At 40.8% G+C, this 27,679-nt stretch overlaps 3 protein-coding genes across 3 annotated transcripts; 1 reads left to right on the top strand and 2 right to left on the bottom strand.

Annotated features, from left to right (window-relative positions):
• Positions 1–1,343: 1,343 nt before the first annotated feature.
• Positions 1,344–8,749, top strand: LOC112569537. The gene is made up of 7 exons (XM_025247379.1): positions 1,344–1,486; positions 1,778–1,927; positions 3,128–3,337; positions 4,912–5,048; positions 5,478–5,751; positions 6,664–6,814; positions 8,084–8,749. Exons 1-7 carry the CDS (start codon positions 1,441–1,443, stop codon positions 8,271–8,273), a joined length of 1,158 nt encoding a protein of 385 aa, XP_025103164.1. The 5' UTR covers positions 1,344–1,440; the 3' UTR covers positions 8,274–8,749.
• On the bottom strand, positions 8,491–25,354 carry LOC112561443. The gene is made up of 19 exons (XM_025233952.1): positions 25,231–25,354; positions 24,701–24,845; positions 24,028–24,147; positions 23,325–23,364; positions 21,836–22,058; positions 20,305–20,448; positions 19,762–19,983; positions 19,421–19,560; positions 18,808–19,063; positions 18,200–18,341; positions 17,625–17,803; positions 15,342–15,435; positions 12,779–12,918; positions 12,110–12,253; positions 11,560–11,781; positions 11,205–11,344; positions 10,583–10,838; positions 9,974–10,115; positions 8,491–9,708 (listed from the first exon to the last, which is right to left on the bottom strand). The coding sequence occupies exons 1-19, from the start codon at positions 25,352–25,354 to the stop codon at positions 9,525–9,527; spliced, it is 3,057 nt and encodes a 1,018-aa protein (XP_025089737.1). The 3' UTR covers positions 8,491–9,524.
• On the bottom strand, positions 25,354–27,351 carry LOC112570704. The gene is made up of 5 exons (XM_025249320.1): positions 27,204–27,351; positions 26,747–26,896; positions 26,298–26,507; positions 25,929–26,067; positions 25,354–25,501 (listed from the first exon to the last, which is right to left on the bottom strand). Exons 1-5 carry the CDS (start codon positions 27,247–27,249, stop codon positions 25,480–25,482), a joined length of 567 nt encoding a protein of 188 aa, XP_025105105.1. The 5' UTR covers positions 27,250–27,351; the 3' UTR covers positions 25,354–25,479.
• Between the last annotated feature and the right edge of the window lie 328 nt (positions 27,352–27,679).

The raw sequence follows: 27,679 nt of genomic DNA, 5'->3' as shown, positions 1-27,679 counted from the left end.
AAGCAAAACGGCTGATTGAATACACTCCTACAGATAAGAAGTTTATTTTGAAGCTTAAACTAAAGTTAACAACTTAAAAGGTCCAAACCGGATTCAATCAGTAAAATAGTAAGTAAATCTTCTCCAGCTAAAAATTCAATAGGAAATAGTCACGGCCCTTTATACGTTATAATATTATGGATTCTTTGTAAAGGAGAGTTACTGTTTGGATGTGTATTGTTGTTAATAAAATACAAGGACATTTCAACTGTACATGTTTCTAAGATAAGTCCTGTAAGATTTTTAGTTGATGGTTAATTTTGAGCATTGAATTTTTATAGTTTCACCTACTGCTGATAAGAACTCTTTTACAATTAAAAAAAAAATTAGAAAAATTGATAAATATTTATCAATGTTCAAACATTTCTTCCTCGTTTACTTTCTTTAACTTAATCACACTTGTTCCCGTTTAAAGCTCGTTATGTGTTTGTCCTCCTCAATTCTTTTTGAATTGTTTAAAGCAGACACAGTTGTTTCCATGAGACTAAATTCAATGTCCTGTCCTGTCAATGTGTCAGTGCATCAGCAACGCCTGATACAACAGTAGACAGAGCCAGCGGTTGTATTACTTATCCAATCAACATCGTAAACAACGATGAGCTTCTCTCAGGAATGACTAGGATCACTGAAGATACTTCTTGCCATGTGTCTGGCTTGCTTTATCTCTGTCTCATATGTAAGTCAATCACTGCTTCATATCAACAACATATGTGCACTCTCAAGACCAGGATGTAGATACACTCATAAGATTAGGACAAGTGTTCAAGAAGTAAAACTGTCTTTTATGTTTTCTTGAAAGTAAAGGTCAAACAAAATGTAACTGATTTAATTGAAATGTACAAGCATCAGATACCAGAGTGTTTGTACAACATTTTAATAAGTAGATATAATGCACAAATGTAATTGTTTTTTACTTGAGAATATTTCTTAGACCTGCTTACAAACTTCTCAAGCATTTATAAAGGAACAGAAAGATTTAACAACGGAGTGACAACAACCTCAGGAATGTTTCATCTTAACAAACATCAGTTCTGCTCATCATCCGCCGCTGTTGTTGGATCAAGAGATGAGATACAAGTGCACCTACAGTGAGGAACACACAAAACGTATCTTCCATATGGAAACAAGGAAGGTAGAGGAATATAGGTAAACTAAAGCTGAACTAGGGAAGAGTTGTATCTTGTCTCTCCACCATAATTACCTGTAGTCTCATTAATTAATTGCTACATTTATGTAAGCATGCCAGCAGTGCATTATGGGACTGCTCCATGTTGAAATATCTCGATAAAAGCGACACTGAGATTAGCCAAGAGTAATATTAGGTTTCACTATCGGTGTTCATCATATTGATATCAGAAATATCTACCTTGGTTGTCTCACTTTAAATAACACGAACTCACGATGGAAGTGTGGCTTCATTCTCTTCTCTTCCTCATCTCTTCATCCGGTAATTTTATGACATTATTTTCTGTGTACAACTTTTTATTGAAATCTCTTTTTTCCACCGTTTTTGCTCTCTGTATTTTTTATAGACTATTTTATCTTTCTCGTTGTCTTCTTCTTCTTCTCTCTATCCTCATTATCAGACTGCTGAAGCAAAAACTGAATGTTTATACATGAATTTCTCAAATGCATTTACTTCAAGACTGCAGTGACAATTTGTCTGTGGATAGTGTTTGAGCAAAACAACTATGGTTTCGGCTGCTACTTTCACGTCTTCATTCTATTTTCTTCCCAGTGTGCACCGCGTACCGTTGGTCAGCCTCCAGTCCAGCCGACGGGACGACGTTCTACGCATGCGTGGGGGACACGGCGACTTTCTCTTGGGACTATTCATTAGAAAATAATGAAGTGATCTATAGTCTGCAATGGTACTTTGAAAGATCAGGTACATTATGACATTCTGACACTTGCTTTATGTGTCCTATGGTACCCTGCATTTTTAAGATGTCTTTAAGTTTCCACGGCTTTCATTTTAATTGGAACCATTTGAAAATTACTTGACGAGGAATTACACGTTGCTGCTTAAAGTGTGTACAAGCATTGGAGGGACTGTTTATTTTTGTTGTGGGAAACACTTACTGTAGGATGTTATCATCCATTAATTATTTGTATCTCGAACTACGCCCACCCGGTGACGGTGACAACACATTATTTTTGTACGCAGACGACGTCAATGTGATAAAAGCGATAAGAAGACGAAAAGCGAGTACAAAGACCACAGACTGTATCTTATTCAGCCGGTGACTTGCCTAATATTTGAAATACTTTATGCGAGGCTTGAGAAACATATTTTTTGTCAAGGTCAGGAAACTTAGTCAATTGTTTGTGATAACAACAAGTCATCTCCGGGGTCTGTGTGACGGGTCAGGGTTAGTAAGACAGAGGGGCGAGATGGGAGGTGGTCGTGTTGTGCACGGCTGTGGTGTTTGGGTGGGTGGGTGTGTTTAGAAACATCCTGTTCAGCTTTCTCCTGATTCTGGTCATATTCCAACTCTCTGGAAGTTTTCTAACATTTTTCTACTTCTCAAAAATGCTAGTCGAAGCCAACCTAATGGTTTTTCGCCAATAGTGTTAACTTTCCTTTCATAAAACTTTGTGAAAAATCTTATAATAAAATCAGTAAAAACATATCAGACTTACTGCAATTTGCTTTTATAAAAGGGAGAGGGTAGTTGTTCATATTGAATACAATGTAAACATAAGGAAAAGCAAAAATCTGTGATGAATGTGGCTTTTAGAGTTAAGATACTTTTTAAGACGATTAAAAATATTCAATAACTCACGAAAAGGTAGTTTTGCTGTTCATTTTTAAATTTTATTATTGACAGTAATTTTTACGTAGAATTATATTTTTAAGCCGATTCCGTTTCAAGACTAAGAACCTCACCCGCAATTAAGAAAATTACAGGACATGTCCTTTGACATTCACACACTACACTGAATGACACAAAATGTGTATTTAAACTCACATCCAATGTAACTCTTATTTGTGTGTGCAAGTCTCTTTGCAAGCTTATAATCACTCGTATATACATACTTTTGTTTGTCGAGGGTTAGTGCCTATATCTGAATGTGAATATTTCAGGGAGAAACAGCGAAATTATTGCAACCATCATCGACCGCCAGTTTATCGTGTCCTCGCCGACCAGACAATATCTCAAGTTTGTCTCCAGCGCAGGACTGCGACTTGACCTCGTGTCGCAGGATGACTTCGGGAAGTACTACGTGCGACTGGACACAGTCCACAATGAAACTCTTCACTCGGAGACACGATGGGTCGCTCTGTTACCACCAGGTGAGGTAGTCCCTACAGTACAGTCTGTCAACGCCATTCCTTTCACTGCTTTTCATGAAACTGCAATTCAAGTAGCCGAATTTCATGCTGAAGGCGTGGGTCTATTCTTTATGTCAAACAGTCGACCCACCCTTCTTGTAGCGAGACATGGAGACCAGTAGTTCAAAAACAAACACAGCGGTTTATCTAACAAGATATGAGGCGCAAAGAATGCGATAAAGACTCGCATGTGCACTAGATCGTTAAATTGCACTTATGATGGAAACATTATCAATCTTATCATCATCACTACCTTTATTATTGCTTGTAAGCAGGTTTCTTTACGATGGAAGAGGGGGATGTGATGAAAATCCTTAGTGGCGAAGGTGGACCATTGAAGCCGTTATTGTCAGTAGGCCTCCTATCTGAAAACCTGCCCTGATGGCTGCCCTCCTTTTCCCGTTTTCCGACCGTAAGAGGAATCGCATGCGGTGCTCGTGCGTGGTTTCCTCTACACTGTACCCAAGCGAGTGGCCTTTATACATCCCGGTCTCCCTCAAGTCTGTCTGCCGCACTCGCCCCAGACCCACGTACCGAGTGAACTCAGGTCACATCTGTGGAGTGTACGGATGTCTCTCGTGTCCATCCTTGTCTCCTTTCATAGTTTGAGTGTTGGTTGGAAGGCAGGTTGGGTTGGTCAGATGGCTTGACGGCTCCAGTTGCATCTTTTCTGCTTTCCTTTCCCCCTAGTGTCCCAGAGGAGGTGAGCGATGGTTTTTTAGACTTGGTCACCACCAATCGAGACTGGCATCTGTGCTGTTACTACTTATTATGAAGTGTTGCTTATGTGCTTGGTGTCGCTTCTTTCCAAGTCACATTACAGCCGACTCCTTGGTCTCCTTGGTCGCGAACACGAGCTGGTCCATGACCACTGCAACTGTCGTGGGAAGGTTCACCTAGAGAACAAGTACATTAGCAGGTACTGTCATCATGGGAGGCTTTCGCCCAGAAGCAGATTTTGCACCTCGACTTTTTTGTTGAGGTCTAGTCTCTTAGCCAGTATCTTTCCCAAGATCGCCCACAAGGCAGCGGGACCATGTATGCCAGGTTATGATCACGTGACACTGGTCTCTGGCCAGTACTTCCATCGGAGATGCATTGTCATAGTCAGAGCTTTCATCGCGAAAAGATTTCGGTTAGATGTCTTGTTGACATCCCTCTTTTCTGAGTCATTTCCCTTAACCTCTGTCTTCCTCAGTGAAGTCTACAAGGTGGTAGGAGTATGTTTTCTTGGCGTGGGTATATCTGTAGTAAAACGTATCTCCAATTTTATAGACGCCTTGAAGTAGCAGGTCTCTGGCATTATAATTATGGAGATTTAAAGTTTCTTATTTTGTGTCCTTCCCTTCGTATTCTGGGATTTGATTTCCCACTTTAATCGCAACAACTGTAATATACGCGATTGGAGCTGAATTTACCACAGTTGCTGACACCAGCTTTACTCTCCGATACACCCTTTTTAAAAGGGTGAGAAGTGTTAGAGGGTTAGAAGGATTTCCAGTACATGTGTAAGAAAGTTTTGTTTTTGTTTTCAGAGGCTCCCAACATCAAGTATCAGACGCTTACTGCCCGCATACTGCCAACCGCCACACTGGTGGCAGGGACTTGGCATGGACAACTTGCATGTGGCTTCTTTTATGCAGTCGGCACTGCCTTCACCGTGGTGTGGAAGGTAACAATCATTATTCACCACGATATCGAAAGTAACCAACTCTTTGACTGTCTTTCTTTTGATACCCTCATGCAGTTTCACACAGTAACCGTAAATGCTAAGCCCTATATGATTGCAAGAGCTTTGTCCTTTGTAGACCTCCATTCTTCCTATAAGTATGTTTGTGTTACCACTCGTTTACTTTGTGGGAAACACAATGTAGAAGTTCCCAATGAAGCTCTTACCACTATGTTGAAGGTAACAATCCTGCTTTAGTACAATATTAACAACGAGAAAACAAACTTGCTGTCGCCGTGAGGTCAAAGTAAGCACCTTTCTATTGTAATGAGGTATGTATCATTGTAGACAAGTCGCTCACTGTCTCTCTTTCTTCACATACATGCAGAGAAATGCTTGCACCTAAAGAGGCTCTGTTTTATTTGTCCACAGTCGCCTTCAAATAGAATATATAACAGCAACAGTTACGAGGACGGAGAGTTCCTTCTGACTCTAAACAGTCCCGTGGAAGAGGGCACATACACCTGTCACCTGCACAACATTGACCACACGGCCAGGTGTCTGGAGATCTCCTCCACACTGGATTTTGGGGGAGAGGTATATGTCAATGCTGATGCTGTGCAATACACCATCTCGCAGACCAACTGTTCCCAGCCACAAAGACTCCAAGACATGACATCAGCTTGGGAATTGCTCATGAATCATAGTAAGTCTGTGTGGGCTTCTAGTAGAAACCAATTATGTTATTATTATTTTGTAATTTTCCCAAAACGATTGCTCCAATTTATTACGAAGCAAACATGTATTTCCCCATGTGCTTTAAAGCATTAAAATTGCGGAAGGGAAACACTTCGATCTTAGCAAAAAGTCCAAGATCAGCTGTTTGTTAATTAGTGTACTAATGAAATATTTTAGTATTAGTATTTGTAGGATATAGAAAGTCGACTAGCGTTTAATCTGCTTTAGTTTAGTCTAGTGTCATTCAGTTATGCAGTCTTTTTGTAGTATTTCAGTTTATTGTTTAGTATTTTGGCCTTCGTAATCGCTGGAAATACCTGTCAGACGGAACGGGTCGGAGAACTAGTCGGGTCTACTCGGACATTTTCATTCAGGTCTTTGCATTGCTTTTGTCCATCTTACTTCCTATGAAGAGACGAGACTTAGTTTCATCGTGAATGTAATATTACTCTTTTCTGTCTGTTATTGGCATCGGCCATTGTTGGTGTTCATGAACGCCTTGTCCTCAGAACCTACAATTTTATGTGTGATGGTTGATTGATAATATTTTAAAGCCTTAATTTGTTCCCGTTGTTTTTTCTTTTTGTTCTGTTGGCAGAAGTGTAGTCTGAGCTGTGAACTTAAAGAGTGTCTGGGTACTTAAATGGCTTATATAGTCTTATTAAGGATTGAGTACGTTAGTGACCTTTCAACAAATAATAACGAGAACTTCAACATTGAGAATCTTGTTAAATGTGCTTTGGGGTCCCTCAACACTATTTGTGAGATAAGAAATGAAGAGAATGAGTGAGATGATAAAAAAATGTATTACTTAAATGCCGTTTGATTACTTGAAAAAAATGTGTTTTACAATATGAGCAATATCCTACAAATTAAACAGGTTCCAGTGGTACAATCCGCCTCGTCAACGGTGACAGACCCTGGAAAGGCAGAGTTGAGGTTTTCCAGAACTTAATCTGGGGAACCGTGTGCGATGATAACTTTACTGTGTCCGCCGCTGCTGTTGTCTGCAGAATGCTGGGAATTAATGTGTAAGTCTCATGTCTCCTTGAACTCTCCCTTAGTTATATTCTGTATTATTATATTTGAACATTTGTCTTTAGAAGAAGCTATACAATTGTGAGAGAATCAAGTAGGAGCTCACACGAGCAGCACAGTAGGCGTATGTCAAGGGTGTCCCCTATCATCGGTGCTCATCAAATCTTGGAGAACATCAAGTGTGAAAATGTTTACGACGATCTGGAGTCCACCCTGGTGATGAAGTGAGTAGTAGGTATAAAACTGACAAACAGACAGGGTTTAGGGGTGAGGGATACAAATGGACAAACACAACCAGCATCCTTCTTTGTCGGCGGATGGTTCAGATTTGACCCACCCCGCGCAGTGCCACCCGGGCCGGGTGGTACAGATATGTACTACATAGCATCTTTGAACACATCGCTCTGTGCCTATAATTATGAATGAATACATAAGTGAGGCAAGTACCGGAACCTTAAGCAGTTGTTCCACGATAAATTACTTCCCTTTAACAGCTGAACAAGTCAACCAATCAGGTATTTCGTTATGTTGGATTCTGTGTTCAAGCGTCATGTTAAAGTCGATTACCTGTTACTCAACCCAGCATAGATTTGAAAATAAGAAGTAAACAGCAAGTAATATTTAAACTGTAATATTCTAATATAATATGTGTTTGTGTGGTACTTTTATGTTTGCTTACATCGCGTAGATACTTTTTGCTGTTCATTTATAACGATTGACCTACTTCCCGATTAGAGAATTCTCTGTCGCATACAGTTCCAATCTTTCATTTGATTTTACTACCAGTAAACAACACCTATATTTCTTCAAATTTACACGAAGTAAAGGTTTGAAAAATGCTCTTTAAAACGGAGTATCACAGATAATTGTCTACGTTGTAGGTTAATCGATATACATTTAAAAAGAATACTGGTAGAAATTTTATTTGGGGGCGTTAAGCGCTTCGTCCACTGGTAGCATCGCGCACTTCTCCCTGCGTACGTATTGAGCTTCATCGATGAGCCTGAGATGACCACAGAGAGATGACCACACCTTCACCGACCAGGGGCCAGCCCCCACCTACTTCGGATTGGGAATGGGAGTGGGTAAAGAAGAAAGTCACACCCCTCTCAGGTGCAACCTGACCTCAGATGTTTTTTCTTTGACCCGCTGATAGACGCAACCGTCGTGACGCCCCCGTGCGTGCGTACGTGTGTACATGTGTGTGTATCTGTGTGTGTATTACAGCATCTAACATTAAGTTTGTTTTGTTTCATCGACAGAGTGACCCCAGCTGTACACGAAGCATCGTTCTATGGCCAGGGCTCGTTGCCGATTCTACTTGACGATGTGATTTGCTCAGGGAATGAATCAAGCCTCTCTGAATGCCGGCACAATCCCGTCGGTGAAAATGATTGTAATCACCAGGAAGATGTTGGAGTTGACTGCATCCCAAGTCTAACAATGACCTAAATAATTAAAAAAAACACCGAGTGCCTTCGCTCTTCTGATGGGTAGCGTTGCAGTGCGCATGCCCATTATATCATTATTCAATGGAGTCGGAACACGATGACCTATTCACTAATATTCACAACTTTGGCGAAATCCAAACATTCAATTAATCTTGATTTTCTGACAGAAACTATCAGCTGCACTAATTACTTTGATGTTTTCTTCAGTGAGGTGTTCATAATTCTGCCATTGTTGTCTTGAACACATCATAGATAAAAAAATATAAAGGATATTCTTCTAGAGAAAAACTGAGTTATGAATAAAACAAAATTGTAAATTTAAGCTTGATATTTTTCTTGTACATCTGACGTATTTAAGCGAAACATTTTAAGAACTTTGACAAATGAAAGAAAACAATTACACTTTTTTTCCGAATAACTGTTTATGCTGCTATATCTCCGATAGTACTTGATCTCTAATAAAGTAATTAAATGAATTTTACTTCTTTATATTCGTAGTACATGATTATTTTCATTTATTATTGATTTCAGAATGTAAACTCTATGCTGAGTCTGTTTAGACGTAGAGACAAAATCTTTTTTCTTTCTTCCATCCTTTCCACACAAAAAAAACATATTTAACCAAGCACGTACACATGCATGTGCATCCATCCCTTTCATTATCTGTAATAGCCGTGTTACCTCTAATTTTGTTGGATGCAATAGCCAGCAAAATCTCCAATAAAATGTCTGTTATGGTCACACAAACACACGGGAACAGACGATCTCAGGCCATCTTTCTTTGTTCCTCCTTGTTCTGTGACTTGACAATCATTTCGCTCCTTCTCTCCTGGCGATGTTCACACAGAAACAGCAAGGACTTTTGCTGCTTCAACATTTCACGAATCTGTGAAGTGAATTTTTTTATTCACGGCTACTGGCACCAGAAAATAAATGCAGCATTTAAAAGCTCAGTCATTTGTGTACAAGTCACCTCACCTCACCTCACATTAACTCCACTCCACTCCACTCCACTATACTCGATATCAAAGATATTTGTGACGAAAAGCCATCCAGCAAAACCCACCCATTTATTATCAAGTGATAAGGTATACAGTCCTATTCCATTTACGATTAAAATAATAATTTCAAACATGAAGAATATTTATTTGTAAACAATTTCCTTAAATACCGCTTTTGCTGTAGTATTGACAAGTTGCGTGTCAGTGAGTCAGACCTACTAAACATTCATGTGTTTCTTTTTCATTCAGGTTTATTTAATCCTCGGCAGGCAGTCAACTGCAATATCTTCACTGTGCTCACAGTTGTTGTCACCGATCGGCCGGTGAGGACAGTCCAAAATGTTCGTTTCGTTGCCATAGCAACGCACGTCGTCAAGGAGAATCGGCAACGTACCCGGGCCATACAAGACGTTTGGTTGCAAAACAGGAGTTTCTCTGTCAATATCAACACACACTTAAATAATGCACTAGTGAACTTGTGAAATATCACATGTAAATAACACAATAAACACACAAAAGTCTTTCGATTATTAATTGAGGAGAATATACTTATTTGCTATAGTATCGAATTGTCTTCACCTGCCTGTAAGGCGGCCAGTGTAGTAGACTGAGTGGGTGGGTCAGCAAGCCAGTGATCATGTCGTTCGGATAACTAACCTTATAACTGTACAATGATGATGTAACAGATAGTATCACTTGCCCGTGAAATTGTAACATTCTGCAGACGACAACAGCAGACGGCACAGAGAAATAATCGTCGCAGACTGTTCCCCAGGTTTCGTTGTACCACACTTCAACTCTTCCTCTCCATGGTCGACTTCCGTTGACAAGGCGAACAGAGCCTATTCTTACATACAAGTATGAAAATTCCCTTGAAATCTTTGTATACTATTATTTGTATGTACTTGTTCCCAGTTTGTAATAGTGCAGAGGATACGACTCTGGTGATTAATCTTTCTTCATTCAAAGAAACACAGTGGACTACTTAAGAGAACTTGTAGATACATGTACAACACTATTTACACTGTAAGACAGATGAACTTTTGTTACACTTTACACAGTATTTGCTTGCATGTCATGAGTCGTTCACATACGCGCCCTCACACACACACACATACAGACCTGCTATGGGTACCGAGAGGGTCTTGTATAAGTTAGCTTGCCATGACATCTGGGGAGATTCCTTATTCACCAGGCTTCATGTCATGTGTTTACATATTTCTAGAAGTATAATCATGCTTAGCTGTATAGGAACAACACCAGGATATACAGTTATACAGTTAAAGGCTGGTGACAACAGCTCACGTACCTCTATTTATAACAAGCTGAAGTTCTGCTTTTTGTTTCTCAAACGAACTACGAAGAATCGTCTGCTGCACAGAGCAGTTGTCCACGTGCACTTCGTTGCTGACCGCAAAGGTGGGACCATCGTAGGCACACCTGGACATGGGGTCGTGAATGTCCAGGTAGCAGAAGTAGTTGCCCTCCTCTACCGGGTTGGTCAAGGTCAACATTTCTTCGCCGAATCCGGAAATGCTACTGTTTACAAATCGTCCAGATGGAGTCTGTAAGAAATATGTTCTATATTTAGATTGACAGTTCGACTTTTGAATTCATGAAGAACGTGCATGACCGCTACAATATAGACAATGTAAAACATTACATCTTCAGTCTTAATGTTGTTTCTTCCTGCCCAGAGCTTCTTGTATCTGGCTGGTGTCATTGCCATGACAACCATTGATTACTCAATACTGGCAGCTTCATAAAAATGTTTGTAGTCGCGTATAATGAGAAACTATACTCGTCGTTAAATTCTGAATATTATAGTAAGCGTTAAAGTTATAACAATGTCTATTAGAACTTTAAAGACCGACAGCTGAAGTCAACGTTTTTTTTGTTTGTTAGTAAATAATGTAAATAATGTCACTAACTCTCCACAGAACAGAGAAACGCAGGGAGCCCCAAGAGTCGAACCCGCTGCACGCCAGCTGCACGCGCCAGTCTCTGGACACCTGCACGGCGCTCGTTAGCATCCGAGCGTGTAATTGTCGGTCTACGACTGATTCATGGTCTGTAATCATAGAAAAAACACTTTTAGTAGATTTCATGTTGCAAGACGTATGAGGGACAATGCCAAGCAAGGAACACATAAGTGAAAGATTGAGAAAAAATATTTAGATAAAAATAATTCAAACTATTATTTCAGACAAAAATTAGAATACATCTAAATACATCTAAAAGTTTTCTGGAGAAGAAAACGGCATTATGTGGAGGATGTGGTGTTACCTGGCAGGTGTAGAGAAACGTATCTGGAGTCAGTTACAAAAGATGAATTGCTGTTGATGACGATGTGGACGATGTAGTCGCCGAAATCCTCTTGAGTCACGTCGCTGATCCTCAAACCTGCGTTTGTCACGAAGCTCACTCGCTTGCGGCTCGAGTGGGACACAAAAAAGTCGCCATTGATGTAACTGGCAAGATGCTCCACGTTCCCTCCCGTCTTCACTGCTACAACAAATGATATAAAAGAAAATCACACACTGAAAACATCATAAGTGAGACAATTTACTAATAAATAAAGTAACAGAAATCTTTAAAGGGATTGAGGAGATGGATCTCGTCGAGTAAACCTGCAACACCTGTCTGTCTTCATTTCTTATTAATATCATTGTTGCGCAATGCCACTTCAGCGAAGTAGAAGCGATACAATAATTACAACATTCTTAAACCTTCTGTCATACAGTAGATGTGGACATGGCCGGGAGAGACTCTGTCCTGTCCATTGTTTAAAATGAGAAAACAAAGCCTCCATCACTCACTAACGGCCTTTTTTCACCTGAGAAGTACCACTCCACGTCGTTGACACTTTCAAAGGTGGAGGTGACGACAGCCCAGGGAATGGTGATGGAGTCGCCTACACACGCGTGGTAGACGCTGCCGTTGGTGGGCGAGTCTCGTGTCCAGTAGTAGCCGCGACACACTGCAACATAGAACTTGTATTTACTGATGTCAAGTGGAATACAGTTCATTACTTCTCTCTAGACAAGAGAAAACTGCCTGTATGACTAACGACCATGTGCAAATGGTTTTCGGGTGGCTGTGTAATCATGTTTGACAATGTGCTGAACAATACTAATACAAATGATAATAACAACATAAAATGAAGAAAAAATTTACTCTCAGGAGTGCAATAAGCTGTTAAACGTATAGATAGAAACAGCCTACACCACATATAACTAAGCAAGAAAAAAGAATACAAAGAGAAATTAAATGAATTATCTAACCTAAGCTTTGGCTCAAACAGCGGAAGAGATAATTCCCCCACCCGACTCGTCAGGAAAGGAAAGGGAGAAAGAGAGAGAGAGAAGGATCCAGAAATATTAAGACAGGATCAGACGTACAACCTAGTTTATAATGGAGGGAGTACGAGTGTACACACATAGACACGTGTACAAACAGACGCAAACACACACATCAGTACACAGACATAAATAAAGAATAATACCTGATGTAGAGACTGCGATAATGAGGAGTCCGTATGCAAAATTCATTCTTAGTTTTTTATGAAGGTTTTGAACTGTACACAATCCTGCAGCCGCCTTTTGTATGATAGCTGTAGAATAGATGGCTGACGTTTGGCAATAGCTTAAATATAGAAACAATGCACTTTCCTGGCATTTTAAATCCTTATCTTTTTGCAAAGAGTATCTCGTCCTTTTCAGTGCCTACGCACCCATAGCGCACACCCATGGAAGCCAGAATACAACACTGTCACGGACCATCCGCAGACATGCGCATTCTTTCCAAAAACCAATATAAGATCGCTTAAGGGTGGGCGTCCCTCCTTAGAGGCACCAATAATTATTAGAACCGAACACAAGTTTACAAGTAGACAAAATATGCACAGTAATCCACAGTCAATAATAATAACACTCCATCACGTTCACACCATCCAAGTTTACCAAGTCACTGCCGGAATCCACACGGCACCAATTTAAAGAGTTACAATAATAACACACCATCAAAGTTTAACATGTCACTCAGCCGGAATCCACACGGCAACAAATGAAGAATTGCAATAATAACACACCATCAAAGTTCAACATGTTAATAACCGTTTAGTCCCTGCAGCTCTCCAGTCCCCTGGTTTCTTTTAGTCCACTTAAATCCTTTCTTCTACAGTTCAATAAATGATAAAAGAGTGTTTTTACCATACCGATATGTTACTGTCAGGCGGGGTAGAACAATATGCAGCTGGGATAAAACTAAGAGGGAAACCATCCCTCCTCCGGCGGTTAGTTTCAGCTGACCAGGCACCCTCCCTGGTGGTGGTCGGTACGTCCGCGTAAGGAAGGGCAGGGTAGCCCCCTCCCTACTCCGAGTCTACTGCTCCTGCTCGCCCACGTCGGTGTGCAGTTTCTTGGCCCCCAAGACTTTGCACGGCCTGTTGCTCTCACCACAGAGCTCCCACGGCGATGATAAGGAGTAAAGAAACACGATGTACATCCACAGTAGTACATCGGCACTAGTACATCCCCCGTAATACAGCCACAGTATCACGTCCACAGAGATGGTACTACCACAAAGTACTTCTCCCGTAATACAGCCACAGTATCACGTCCACAGAGATGGTACTTCCACAAAGTAGATCCCCCGTAATACATACATATTATTACGTCCACAGAGATAGTACAACCACAAAGTACTTCTCCCGTAATACATACACAGTATCACGTCCACAGAGATCGTCGAGTCGGTGAATTAAAACCACAAATCCACCAAATTCTTATCAGCCGCCCCCCTGGCCACTCATGGTCGGGCTTAAATATAACCACCCCAGTCTCTCTAGACCAGGTGTCAGCACTGCCTGTCCCGCACGTGGTCTTCGCTGAATTGCGTCGCAAGCATTTTCTAAAAACAAACCGTCAACACCGGATGTCAACCTTCCCCCATCCCGTCTTGCCCCCTCTACTACGCAGTTGTCCGTTACAAACACTTACCTATAACATACACACACAGATATAAATATATATATAGGGTAGTGCCACCTGTGAGCTAGCTGTCGTCGATTTCGTGAACTTCTAGCTGTTATCGAGAACAATATCTTGCAGAACTGCTGACCACATCTGTATGTACAGACCTCGCTCTGACTGATGTCAGCTGTGCTGTAGCCGTAGACCTCATTGCCTATCAAACCGAAGTTTCATTCGACATTTTCGGGAAATGATGCAGAAAGCCAGTATTTTGATACCGGAAATGTTTTAGTCACTCAGGTGTGGGAAAATCCTGACTAAATTCTTAGACCACGTAAAGGGGGAAAGGGTCAGTCTGGATGACCTTTACAGTGAGAGTGGAGTATGGGGTGGAGAGAGAGAGAAATGGTGTTTTACCCCGAGCCAGCAGCTAAGACTATATCAGGGCAAGGCAGCCAGCCCTGTAAACAGATGCCACGTACAGAGAAAGAACAGTTTGCGCGAGACGAGGGTTGAACCCAGGACAGCCAACCCTCACTGTATGGGTGAAACGTACATTTGTCTAAGATAAGATCCTTTAAGAGTTTTAGTTGATAGATGGTTAATTTCAAGCATTGAATTTTTATTTTATAATTACAACCTAGAGCTGTCTTTAAGAGAAAAATGAAGGCGAACATTGATAAATAGACTAATCACACTTTCTTTCAGATTACACGCACCAAGTGGACAACAGAGGTCAATGCTTTTTAGTTTTCCCACAGAAGTCGAATCAACTGAGATTTAACTTTTTTGCCAGGAAGTAACTGGTCAATATTTTTACAATTGGCACACTCTAATATCTTAACTGTCTCACTCAGAATTTTGCTCAGTTTTTCTTAAAGATTTGTGATCTCCATCATTAATTCAGCTTTTGTAGGAGAATCTGGCACAGTTATAGAGCATGCAGGCTCAACTGCAATATCTGCTTGTTCTTCTGCAAACAGATGTATGAAAAAGATGCTTATAATGTACTGGACAATATCACCCCTCATCTTATAAATATTTTCTAATGAATGAAAAATAGCAAGAAGATATATATGATTTAAAAACAATTACCATGCAAGACTACAGCTTTCTGTGAAATCCTGGGCTGCTTTGCAGAGGTAGGTTTGGACATTCTGTCCATTGGTCGCTTTCTTGAAGAAGTTACCTACAAATACAGGTACATGGAAATGTGATTTACAGATTTTGCACCTATTAGCATAATGAAAGGAGTTAACAGTAGCCAAAATATCCAATAAATCTATATGTAGAATCTGTACAACACACACACATTCAAACAGACCTTTTGCAGTGCAAGTTAGGATCATCATTAGCCTTATGTGCCAATTAGAGTGATCTCTCATGATAAATGTTAATTAAAAAAATAAAATATGACAGAAACAAAGGACCATGATGGTAAAATATGGCTTAATAATATATATTGGAATATAATAATATCTAATAATCATAAGTTATCAACCTTGCATGGTGGATTTGGAATGGAGACAACTGTGTGCACAGCATTCCAGACAAGACTTTTTTTGGGTTGGACAGTTGTACTGACTTTCCTCAAAATGATCAAAACAAAGAGAGTAGCCTTTTCCATACACATCAGATGGTGTAAGATGGTCAAAATCTTTTCTTCTTGTAAAATTCATCCATATTTTTCACCTGTTGTGTAATGATTTATTCAATATATTGATAACAAATATTTTTATAACACCTCACCCCAGTGACGAATGCCTTAAATGATAATACTATAACAAATTTAAATAGGTTTGCAATCAGATAAGTGAGAATTCATCACACAGTTTCACAGTATAATCAATCAAGTCTTTTTAATAATCATAGTAAAGAAAGCGACCATGTTGTAGTAGACTGCTCTCAACTACAGTACACTTATGGATCGTAGTTTGAGAATAAATTCCTAGCTTACCTCTCTTTGGGAAATTGTGGAAACGTTTTTCTTTTGAGGTTAATTTAAACCTGGCGATCTGACAGTTAATTGCAGAACAAAATTGTCCACCTTGCCTCAGACGATCGCCTTGCCTGCTGGTGTCATGTCGATTCTTAGCATCACGTTACGAACGATAACTCTAACCGACGAGTTTTCCCTGCGGTCACGAGTGGCCTCTCTTTATCTAAGCTCTGCCTACACCACAAGAGGTCAACCTCAGTCAAAGAGGACTATTTACAATTGATTTATAATGTAAAATATATGCTGCATCTGTTTACACTTAGAGAAAACATCTTATTTTTCTTTTTTCCGTCCTTTCACTAAAATTTTCACTCATGCACGAACACCTGCCCATACAACAGCATCACACACTAAGACTACTCGTTGTTGACAACTGTGGAATGAACATGAATCAACATAGAGAAAAATGCAGGGAGGAGAGGGAATCGCTCTGACAAACAAGATGTCCCTCGAGAAAACTGGGGGATCTCACACCTCAGTCCTCAACCACCGTTGGATCACATGACTGCAGTTCCTGATATAACTATATCAAGTCGAGGTTGCAAAGTGTCTTTTCAGTTTTGTCATCGCGAATAAAGATACTTATCTTCTATGGAAATGTCTCAGCTACTCAATAAAATGGAGGCCCACAAACCTCAGACAATAGCTTTCCTGATTCAACGTTTCACGAATCTGTGAAGTGCTTTTTTTGTTTTTTGTTTACGGCTTCGGATACAAGAAAATAAATGCAGCATTTAAAAGCTCAGTCATTTGTGTACAAGTCACTGCCATTGGCTAAACCTCAGGACATCCGTTCTTTTCCAATTTAATTCCTTTGTAGTGAAGTGAGGTGTACCGGTAGAGATGATGTCCTCAATCAGGTTCTCGTCCCTATCGTCAGTGATAACACGTGCTAACTCCATGACTGGCAGGGCAGCAAGTTTGTGCCGGAAGTCGTCTTATGCGCCAGTTAAAAGAGAGCGGAAGTGACGCGTCTACCACACATCGTAAGCAAAAGATGACCTTTTAAACATTCAGGCCACTTTTACTTTTTCGTGTTTAGACGATAGTCTGCAGACTATGTGGGGGAAGGGGGCGTGAGCTGAGTTTGGAAAAGGAAAAATAAGCACTCACTCACTCGCTGGAAGAAATAAAACATTTGTGACGCAAAGCCACCCAGCAAAACCCATCCATTTATTTTCAAGTAGTAAGGTATACAGTCCTATTCCATTTCAGATTAAAATAATAATTTCAAAGATGGAGATATTTGTTAACAATGTCCTCATATATCACTTTTATTATAGTGTTGACAAGTTGATGTATGGTTACCTTGCGTGTCGGTGAGAGAGGCAGGCCAACTAAACATTCATGTGTTTCTTTGTTTCTAATCCAGATTTATTTAATGCTCGGCAGGCAGTCGATTCCAGCATCTTCATTGTGACGACAGTTGCTGACACCGATGGGACTGTGGGTACAGTCCAAGATGTTCGTTTCATTGCCTCTGCACATCACGTCGTCCAGTAGAATCGGCAACGTACCCTCGCCATAGTGCGCGGATGAGTGCACAACAGGAGTTTCTCTGTCAACAACAACAACACATACTTAAATAATGCACTAGTGAACTTGAACTTTCATATATTAATCACAATAACTCTCATATTCACACAACAGAGCTAACTCGGACTCCTGTAGGGCAACACGTAAACATGTACATGAAATCCACCCGCACGAAGTCTTGTAGCCTTTCCATCATTAATTATGGAGGATATACTTATTTGCTGTGGTATCGAATTGTCTTCACCTGCCTGTAAGGCGACAGGTGTAGCAGACTGAGTGGTTGGGTCAGTAAGCCAGTGACCATGTCTCTTAAGTCCAAGGTCTCGTGAATAATGGAAGTCTTTCTACTGGAAGCTTTGTCCTATATGTTTAAATCTTATAACTGTACAATGATGATGTAACAGATAGTATCACTTGCCCGTGAAATTGTAACATTCTGCAGATGACAACAGCAGACCGCACATCGAAACCATCGTCGCAGACTGTTCCCCAGGTTCCGTTGTACCACACTTCAACTCGTCCTCTCCAGGGTCGACTTCCGCCGACAAGGCGGATTGAGTCTATTCTTACATACAAATATGAAAATTCCCTTGAACTCTATTCATACCATTGTGTGTCTGTAATTGTTCCAGTTTGTAGCAGTGCAGAGGATACGACTCCGGTGATTAGTCTTTCTACATTCAAAGAAACACAGTGGACTAATTTGAGAGAACTTTTTTATACATGTGGGACACTATGTACACTGTAAGACAAATGAACTTTTGTTACACTTTATACGGTATTTGCTTGTATGTCAGGAGTCGTACACACACGCTAGCAGTTAAACACGCGCCCCCACACACACAGAGTCCTGCCACTATGGTACCGAGAGGGTCTTGTATAAGTTAGCTTGCCATGACATCTAGGGAGAGATTCCTTATTCACCTGGCTTCATGTCATGACCTTTATATAAGCATGAGTGGTGGTTTGCTATATAAGAACACCCCCACCATATACGGCTAAAGTAACCCACAATAACTAACGTACCTCTATTTATAACAAGCTGAAGTTCTGCTTTTTGTTTCTCAAACGAACTACGAAGAATCGTCTGCTGCACAGAGCAGTTGTCCACGTGCACTTCGTTGCTGACCGCAAAGGTGGGACCATCGTAGACACACCTGGACATGGGGTCGTGAATGTCCAGGTAGCAGAAGTAGTTGCCCTCCTCTACCGGGTTGGTCAAGGTCAACATTTCTTCGCCCAATCCGGAGATGCTACTGTTTACAAATCGTCCAGATGGAGTCTGTAAGAAATATGTTCTATATTTAGATTGACAGTTTGACTTTTGAATTCATGAAGAACGTGACCACTACAATATAGACAATGTAAAACATTAAATCTTCAGTCTTAATGTTGTTTCTTCCTGCCCTGAGCTTCCTGTATCTGGCAGGTGTCATTGCCATGACAACCATTGATTACTCAATACTGGCAGCTTCATAAAAATGTTTGTAGTCGCGTATAATGAGAAACTATGCTCGTCGTTAAATTCTGGATATTATCGTAAGTGCCTAATGTTATAACGATGTCTAGTACAACTTTAAAGCCCAAAAGTCAACGTGTTGTTTGTTTGTTAGTGAATAATGTAAATAATGTCACTAACTCTCCAGTAAACAGAGAAAAGCAGGGAGCCCCAAGAGTCGAACCCGCTGCACGCCAGCTGCACGCGCCAGTCTCCGGACACCTGCACGGCGCTCGTTAGCATCCGAGCGTGTAATTGTCGGTCTACAGCTGCTTGGGGCTCTGTGATCAGAGAAAAAACACTTTTTGTCGATTTCACGTTACAAAACGTATGATGGCAGATTGAGAAAAAATATTTAGATAAAAATAATTCAAACAAAATTATTTCAGACAAAAATTAGAATACATCTAAATACATCTAAATCTTTTCTGGAGAAGAAAACGGCTTCATGGTAAGCTGAACCGTGGAGGATGTGGTGTTACCTGGCAGGTGTAGAGACACGTATCTGGAGTCAGTCACAAAAGATGAATTGCTGTTGATGACGATGTGGACGATGTAGTCGCCGAAATCCTCTTGAGTCACGTCGCTGATCCTCAAACCTGCGTTTGTCACAAAGCTCACTCGCTTGCGGCTCGAGTGGGACACAAAAAAGTCGCCATTGATGTAACTGGCAAGATGCTCCATGTTCCCTCCCGTCTTCACTGCTACAACAAATGATATAAAAGAAAATCACACACAGAAAACATCATGAGTGAGACAATTTACTAATAAATAAAGTAACAGAAATCTTTAAAGGGATTGAGGAGATGGATCTCGTCGAGTAAACCTGCAACACCTGTCTGTCGTCATTCTTATTAATATCATTGTTGCCGCAATGCCACTTCAGCAAAGTAGAAGCGATACAATAATTACAACATTTTTAAACCTTCTGTCATACAGTTGATGTGGACAAGGCCGGGAGAGACTTTATGTCCATTGTTTAAAATGAACAAAGCCTCCATCACTCACTAACGGCCTTTTCTCACCTGAGAAGTACCACTCCACGTCGTTGACACTTTCAAAGGTGGAGGTGACGACAGCCCAGGGAATGGTGATGGAGTCGCCTACACACGCGTGGTAGACGCTGCCGTTGGTGGGCGAGTCTCGTGTCCAGTAGTAGCCGTTACACACTGCGACATAGAACTTGTATTTACTGATGTCAAGTGGAATACAGTTCATTACTTCTCTCTAGACAAGAGAAAATCCCTTGTATGACTAACAACTAACGGTTTTCGTCTGACTGTGTAATCATATTTGACAATGTGCTGAACAATACTAATACTAATGACAACATAAAAGGAAGAAAAAATTTACTGACTGGTGTGCAATAAGCTGTTAAACAACCTCCGCCACATATAACTAAACAAGAAAACAATAATAAAAAGAAAAATTAAACGACTTGTATTTACTGATGTCAAGTGGAATGGTACACGGACGTTTCGCCGCCGGACGTTTCGGAGCCGGACCTTTTGCCGACCGGCGTTTCGCCGCCGGACGTTTGGGCGCGGGGCACTTCATTTCGGCATTTCACGCGGGACCTTTAGCCGAAGTCAAGTGTGTGGCGCCCCTTAGCTCACACATTTCTCTCGCCATTGTATCAATGTATCAGTGAACTCTCTCTCACTATCCCTCCTCATGTGAACCGTTAGCTCACACATTTCTCTCGCCATTGTATCAATGTATCAGTGAACTCTCTCTCTCACTATCCCTCCTCATGTGAACCGTTAGCTCACACATTGTATCAATGTTTTTTCTCAAAGCTGTTGCGCATAATCTGTGACAATCAAAGTGAACTGTCTGTGAAGTCTGTGTGTAAAATTTGTTTGAAATAAAGAATTATTGTGTAATCTAGTAGTTACTTTCATTCTTTGAGAAGTAAGTAAACTCTCTCTCTCTGACATAATGCGGCGAAACGTCCGGCATCGAAACGCCGGTCGGCAAAATGTCCGACTCCGAAACGTCCAGAGACGAAACGTCCAGTCGACAAAACGTCCGGCGGCGAAACGTCCGTCGGCAAAACGTCCGCCTTACGAAGTGGAATACAGTTCATCACTTCTCTCTAGGCAAGAGAAAACCGCTTGTATGACTAAGGACCGTGTGCAAACGGGTTTCAGGTGGCTGTGTAACCATGTTTAGCAATGTGCTGAGCAATACTAATGATAATGACAACATAAAATGAAAAAAAATTTACTCACTTGTGTGCAATAAGCTGTTAAACGTATAGATAGAAACATCCTACACCACATATTACTAAACAAGAAAAAAAAGAAAAAAAAGAGAAATTAAACGAATTATCTAACCTAAGCTTTGGCACAAACAGATAATTCCCCCACCCGACTCGTCAGAAAAGGAAAAGGAGAAAGAAAGAGAGAGAGAGAAGGATCCAGAAATATTAAGACAGCATCAGACGTACAAGCTAGTTTACAATGGAGGGAGTACGAGTGTACACACATAGACACGTGTACAAACAGACGCAAACACACACATCAGTACACAGACATAAATAAAGAATAATACCTGATGTAGAGACTGCGATAATGACGAGTCCGTATGCAAAATTCATTCTTAGTTTTTTTATGAAGGTTGTGAACTGTACACAATCCTGCAGCGGCCTTTTTCTGTTGAAATGATACTTGAAGATGACACACGTTTGACAATGGCTTGAAGATAGAAACAATGTTGTTTCGTGGCATTTTAATTCCCTATCTTTTTGCAAAAAGTATCTCGTCCTTATCAGTGCCTACACAGAAACGCATGGAAGCCAGAACATGGCCCTCACCTATTACATACACACAGAGATAAATATATACAAGTATATAGGGCAGTGCCACCTCTGTGCCAGCTGCTGTCGATTTCGTGAACTTCTAGCTGTTATCGAGAACAATATCTTGCAGAACTGCTGACCACATCTGTATGTACAGTCCTCGCTCTGACTGATTTCAGCTGTGCTGTAGACCTCATTGCCTATCAAACCCGAAGGTTCATTCGACATTTTGGGGAAATGATGCTGAAAGCCAGTATTTTGATGCCAAAATGTTTTAGTCACTCAGGTGTGAGAAAATCCTGACTAAATTCTTAGACCACGTAATGGGGGAAAGGGTCAGAATGGATGACCTTTACAGTGAGAGTGGAGTAGGGGGAGGAGAGAGAGAGAAATGGTGTTTTACCCCGAGCCAGCAGCTAAGACTATATCAGGGCAAGACAACCAGTCATGTAAACAGATGCCACATGCAGTGAATGAAACACGTGCCCGAGACGAGGGTTGAACCCAGGACAGCCCGCCCTCACTGTATTGGTGACAGGCGCTGACCGTTGCACCACGTGACCGCCCCCTTAGAGTGAGGCAGCACTTGATGACTCCACTTTTCAGTCTGCGACAGACAACGAGACCAAGAACAGTTTTACCTACTGGGTAAAGGGTGAGTGATCTCAAATAGTTCTTAAGTTTCCTTTTTAGTATAAAGAAAGTGTTTTTTAATACAAAAGTGGATATTGTGATTATTTTAGTTGAAGTAGAATGGTATGTCAAAAAATATATTCATCTGAAGACAAATGATAGAAGATACTAACAGTCGAGAAACTAGTGAATAGAATAGATATTAGGGTTAACATTGTATTTTGTAGCGGCTACCGTGAGGATTACCACGAACCCAGACGCACTGGAGGCCTCGCGAGGGCTGGGACTCGAATCAAGGGCCGACACAGACACGTGACCCTTACCCTGGAGAGTGGACAACAAGAGAGAGAAGGTGGACAACACCGCATCCACTCCCTCAACCTCCACAGTGTGGTGTAGAGGAGTTTAGAATACGTGGAAATAATATTTTTTGTATGTGTGTATACAAGGACAGACGTAGATATGTGTCTGTGTGCCCATCTACTGATTACTTATTGTCACAGAGACTCCTTCGTGACTCATAGCACACGTGTAGGACTTTAATATTTGTGAGGTATGTTTACACTCACAGGCCACCAACCTGTCACATTACCTGTGCATTACTCAGACCCAGATAATGAATTCAGGCAAACCGTAGCCGGGAGCTACACTGAAAGAACGTGTGCAAAGTTTAAAAAAAATCTTGTCCTTTTCGCTCACTAATATTTTGCTTAATAACAAAAATAAACAAAATTTATCAGGTTTGATGGACTTTGGTTTGGTGAACTGTCCGTGGTGACCTTGTTTAGAGGATGTCATGTGACAGACGGAGAGTGAAGTACAACAGACTGCTCTGTTCACTGCTCACATGTGTGGATTGTGTACAAAGTCTACACCACGTGCTGAGGTCACACTGAGAGTTCCTTATCTAGCTTATGTTGTCATAGCAACAGCTGGGCAACTGTAGTTGTGTGGTTACATGCAGTGCTGTAGATATAATACATAATAACATCCTTGTTAATGACAATAGACAGTCTGTCCAACTAGTTTAATGACATCACACACTGACACAGACACAGCGAATATAAACAACATAGACATCAGCAACAGACGATATACATAGATAACAGGCGTAGTGTACTCAGCACTCAGTAATAGTTTCTTGTCAACAACTCCATGCTGCACGTACGACTGAAAAGTCACGTGATGTTTAGACGGATGTCTGACCACGAGATAAGGGCGAAACAATTTTTTTTGTTGTTTGTCTAATGTGTCCTGATGCTTGGCAAACAGTCGACTCCGACATCTTCACCGTGACCACAGTTGTGTTCACCACGGTCTGTGGCTGCAGCTAAAGATGTTGGTCTCGTTGCCAAGACACGTGACATCGTCCAGCAGAATGGGAAGCGAACCCGCGCCGTAGAATGCGGAGCTGTACACGACAGGTGTTTGTCTGTCAATAAAGACAACAACCTGTGACTCTCACATCTAAATGACATGATGACTACATTGCTCATCACAGGTCGTGTTCATACAAACGCAATCACACAGGAATTCGGTACCCCCCCCAAAAAAAAAAAAAAAACAAACAAAAAAACAAACAAAACAAAACAAACAAACAAACAAAAAACAAAACAAAACAAAACAAAACCAAACAAACAAACAAACAAACAAACGAACAAAAAAAACAAACAAAAAAAAAACCCCAAAAAACCAAACAAACTAAGATTTGTATGAATTGTGTTGTTTCCAACATAATAAATATGACTATACTGTCTACATGGTAACTCCCTCATTCATTATGCCAAATGAGGAAATAATTTTTAGAAAGAAGACAGCGGTTGAACCCTTAAAATTCCAGCTGGCAAATTTATCATAAACCATTTAAGCCCGACCGCTACATGCACTAAATAAATATTAAGAAAATTTCTTTCTTTACTCTACACTGCAAAGGTGAACAAAGTCATGAACTTTCAAACCTGTGGTCAGCAGAGGACACCACTCACCTGGTCAGTCCCAACATTCTGCAGACGACAACAGCAGACGAAGTAGAGAAACTGTCGTCACACACTGTTCCCCAGGTGCCGTTGTAATACTTCACCTCAACTCTTCCATTCCATGGTCGGGTGCCGTTCATAAGGCGCACCTGTTCTGAATGTTTATTTTTAAAGTATTTGTTTACTGCATTAAGAAAGCCTCTATTTTTATTTGCGCTCTTTTTAGCATGTCCTTACTGACTTCCCTTGAGAGCTATTCACGCAAATGTACAACACACCAGTTTATTAATATACAAGATAAACTGCTGATCTCATAGCAGAACTTTACATGTGTCCGCTGCTAATTAAAAAAAGTTTTACTAATAACATGATTCTAATTCCATACGACACACCGTAATGTAATATCACAATGTGTGTGTGTGTATGTTTAATGTTTGTTATATGTCTATGTGTTTCTTGTACTATTGCCACAAAAGACATATCTACAACTGCTGAATTCACTGTTACAAAAGGCTGTAACACGGCTGACAGCTACGCACCATTGCCTCCCATGATGACCTGCAAGGCGGCCACCAGGGCGGCGTTCTCTTGCTGCAGGGGGGTGACCAGGAGGGCCTGCTGGACGGTACACGTGTCTATACGGACCTCGTTACTGACCAGCATGGTGGGGCTGACATACGCACACTTGGCGTTAGGGTCACGAATGTCCAGAAAACACGAGTAGCTTCCCTCTTCTAGCGGGTTGGCCAGCGTCAAAGTTGCCTCCCCGTACGTCGTGGTAGTGCTGCTTAGTATTCGACCTGAAGGTGTCTGCAAAACAGTGTTTTACTGTTATAATAATTAGTTCATAACATAAATAAAGTTATCTGATTATAAGGTTGTAAGAAAGGTTATTTTGAATAAGTCTTATAATTTTACAGTTTAAAAGAAAGCATTTGTCATCGTACGAACAAGTCTATGTAAACAAAAAAGTTGCTCATTTTTTTTGATGTTCTTCCAAACTTCTCCACATCTAAAACGTGGCAAGTTAAATGATGAACATGAGCCCATAGTTTCAGATAATGTTTCAAGTTTGTTTCTCACACTGGACTAGTTTTTTTCACGAGATTTGAAAAAAAAAATCTGTTTTTGTGGTCAGTCAGTTTGAATGATTTATCAGATTACAAATGAAAGCCTCAGTCAGAGGAGCGAATATTGAAGTTAACCATTTGTTTTCGCTGCTGAAAAGGTAACTTACCTTCCACAGCACAGAGAAAGACAGAGATCCCCAGGAGGAAAACTCGCCGCACGCCAGCTGCACGTGCCAGCCTCCCGACTGCTGCAGGGCGTTGGCTTCACTTGCGCGTGCAACATTCGGTCTGTGGTTGTCGGAGGAACTGGAAAGAGAACAAAATCACGAAAATGCTATTAGAGAAAACACACGAAAGCACTTTAGATTATTGTTTTCAATAACAGTAGGCATCATGAACATTTGTTAGAGATTTTCCTCCTAAATATTACATCAAAGACATTTCAAGTAGTTTTGTGTTTTCAAAAGCTGCATAAACACACAATAAAATGAAAAGCTTAGTTTAGAGGTACTCAGGAGTATTGATGGCTGTCTTACCGGGCATTCGCAGATACACGTATCTCGCCTCAGCTACAAAAGATGAACCAGTGGTGATGACGGCGCGAACGATGTATCGTCCAAACTCCTCTTGTGCGATGTCGCTGACCCTTAACCCTGCGTTGGACACGAACGACAGGCGCTGTCGCGCAGATGGGGACAGAAGAACCTCGCCCATGACAGAAGTTGCCAGAAGCTCAGTATTTCCGTCTGTGTGAATTAAAATGACATAAATAAAACATACATTTACATATATTTTTATATATTATTATGATATTAATATTACAGCAAATCAGAATCTATAAATATATATATACTTTTTACTATATCATGAATAGCAGACATAGAAGAATATCATCACTTAAGGAAGAGATAGAATGAAGTCTGTAGGACAAGAGTTTTGTTCTGCTATGTACTGTAACCAAGACTACTATACAACGAGGGCTTACTATCGTCGACGAAAAGCCATTCCACATCATTGACTCTCTCTGAACTCGTGGTGACGATGGACCAGGCGAGTGTCACGGAGTCGCCCACGCATGCGTAGTGAAGACTCCCGTTGGTGGGAGAGGTGCTTGTCCAGGTGTAAGCTTGACTCACTGCCACAGAAGGACGAGTGGACCAAAGTAAAATGGAAAGAATTTGTGTAGCTTCTTTAAAGACTACAAATCGTTTAAACGACCAATACCTTACACGAGTAAAGTAAACAAATACAGAAAAAACAAGTGTCGCACTGAATAATGTATTATATTAAAATGTTTCATGGACAAATAAACGTGTATCTACAGACATAAAATTAATAATAAAACTATAGTTTGATACAAAACTGTCGAAAAGGGCTCAAAGAAGATTAAGAGAGAAAGAGAGAATAGTACGAAAGTAATGTGGACACTCGATGGCTAATACCTGATATAGAAACAACAGTCAAGAGAATCTCACAGAGGATGCCCATCCTTAGCACTTTTCTAGAAGGCTGTTATGAATCCTGCAAATGTTGATGATAGTGATTGTTGCACAAGGCACTTTGCGATGTATTATATACATTGTTCCCTGCTCCTGACTTTTTTATCCGACCTCCTGCTGCAAGGCTGGACCTTATCTCCAGAGCTCGAGCTCACATGCATGCAACATCTACAAACATCCTGCTATGAGAGGTCTGACTTGTTTACTTGTCACTGGAGGTCGATGTCGTGATTATTGTTTCTTAACCCTTCTGCTGTATACTGTGACACATCAACAGAGGAATCATCAAGAAATCGTTGTCATCTCACGAAAAGATTGGTATTCTATCCTGAGTGTCAACTGAGGCCACTAGTAGCAACAGCTCATCATCGATGCACATGATTAAACAGCTCAGACAGCAATAATTAAAGGTATCATAA

Source organism: Pomacea canaliculata, linkage group LG1 (genome assembly GCF_003073045.1).
Source record: "Pomacea canaliculata isolate SZHN2017 linkage group LG1, ASM307304v1, whole genome shotgun sequence".
In the NCBI taxonomy this organism is placed as follows: domain Eukaryota; kingdom Metazoa; phylum Mollusca; class Gastropoda; order Architaenioglossa; family Ampullariidae; genus Pomacea; species Pomacea canaliculata.
The sequence above is the reverse complement of the archived record's forward strand: the minus strand, read 5'-3'. Positions and strand labels throughout refer to the sequence as shown.

Excerpts from the sequence above, each read along its gene's own strand:
- LOC112570704 (XM_025249320.1), bottom strand. The coding sequence starts at position 27,249 with ATGGGCATCCTCTGTGAGATTCTCTTGACTGTTGTTTCTATATCAG. Across the intron at positions 26,068-26,297 it reads CGTGTATCTGCGAATGCCCG|TTCCTCCGACAACCACAGAC; the intron begins GTAAGACAGCCA and ends TTCTCTTTCCAG. Across the intron at positions 25,502-25,928 it reads CTTTCTCTGTGCTGTGGAAG|ACACCTTCAGGTCGAATACT; the intron begins GTAAGTTACCTT and ends ACTGTTTTGCAG.
- LOC112561443 (XM_025233952.1), bottom strand. The coding sequence starts at position 25,354 with ATGCTGGTCAGTAACGAGGTCCGTATAGACACGTGTACCGTCCAGCAG. Across the intron at positions 24,148-24,700 it reads AGAATGTTGGGACTGACCAG|ACAAACACCTGTCGTGTACA; the intron begins GTGAGTGGTGTC and ends CTTTATTGACAG. Across the intron at positions 11,345-11,559 it reads CGTTTCTCTACACCTGCCAG|ACCATGAATCAGTCGTAGAC; the intron begins GTAACACCACAT and ends CTATGATTACAG.
- LOC112569537 (XM_025247379.1), top strand. The coding sequence starts at position 1,441 with ATGGAAGTGTGGCTTCATTCTCTTCTCTTCCTCATCTCTTCATCCG. Across the intron at positions 3,338-4,911 it reads GGTCGCTCTGTTACCACCAG|AGGCTCCCAACATCAAGTAT; the intron begins GTGAGGTAGTCC and ends TTTTGTTTTCAG. Across the intron at positions 6,815-8,083 it reads AGAATGCTGGGAATTAATGT|AGTGACCCCAGCTGTACACG; the intron begins GTAAGTCTCATG and ends TTTCATCGACAG.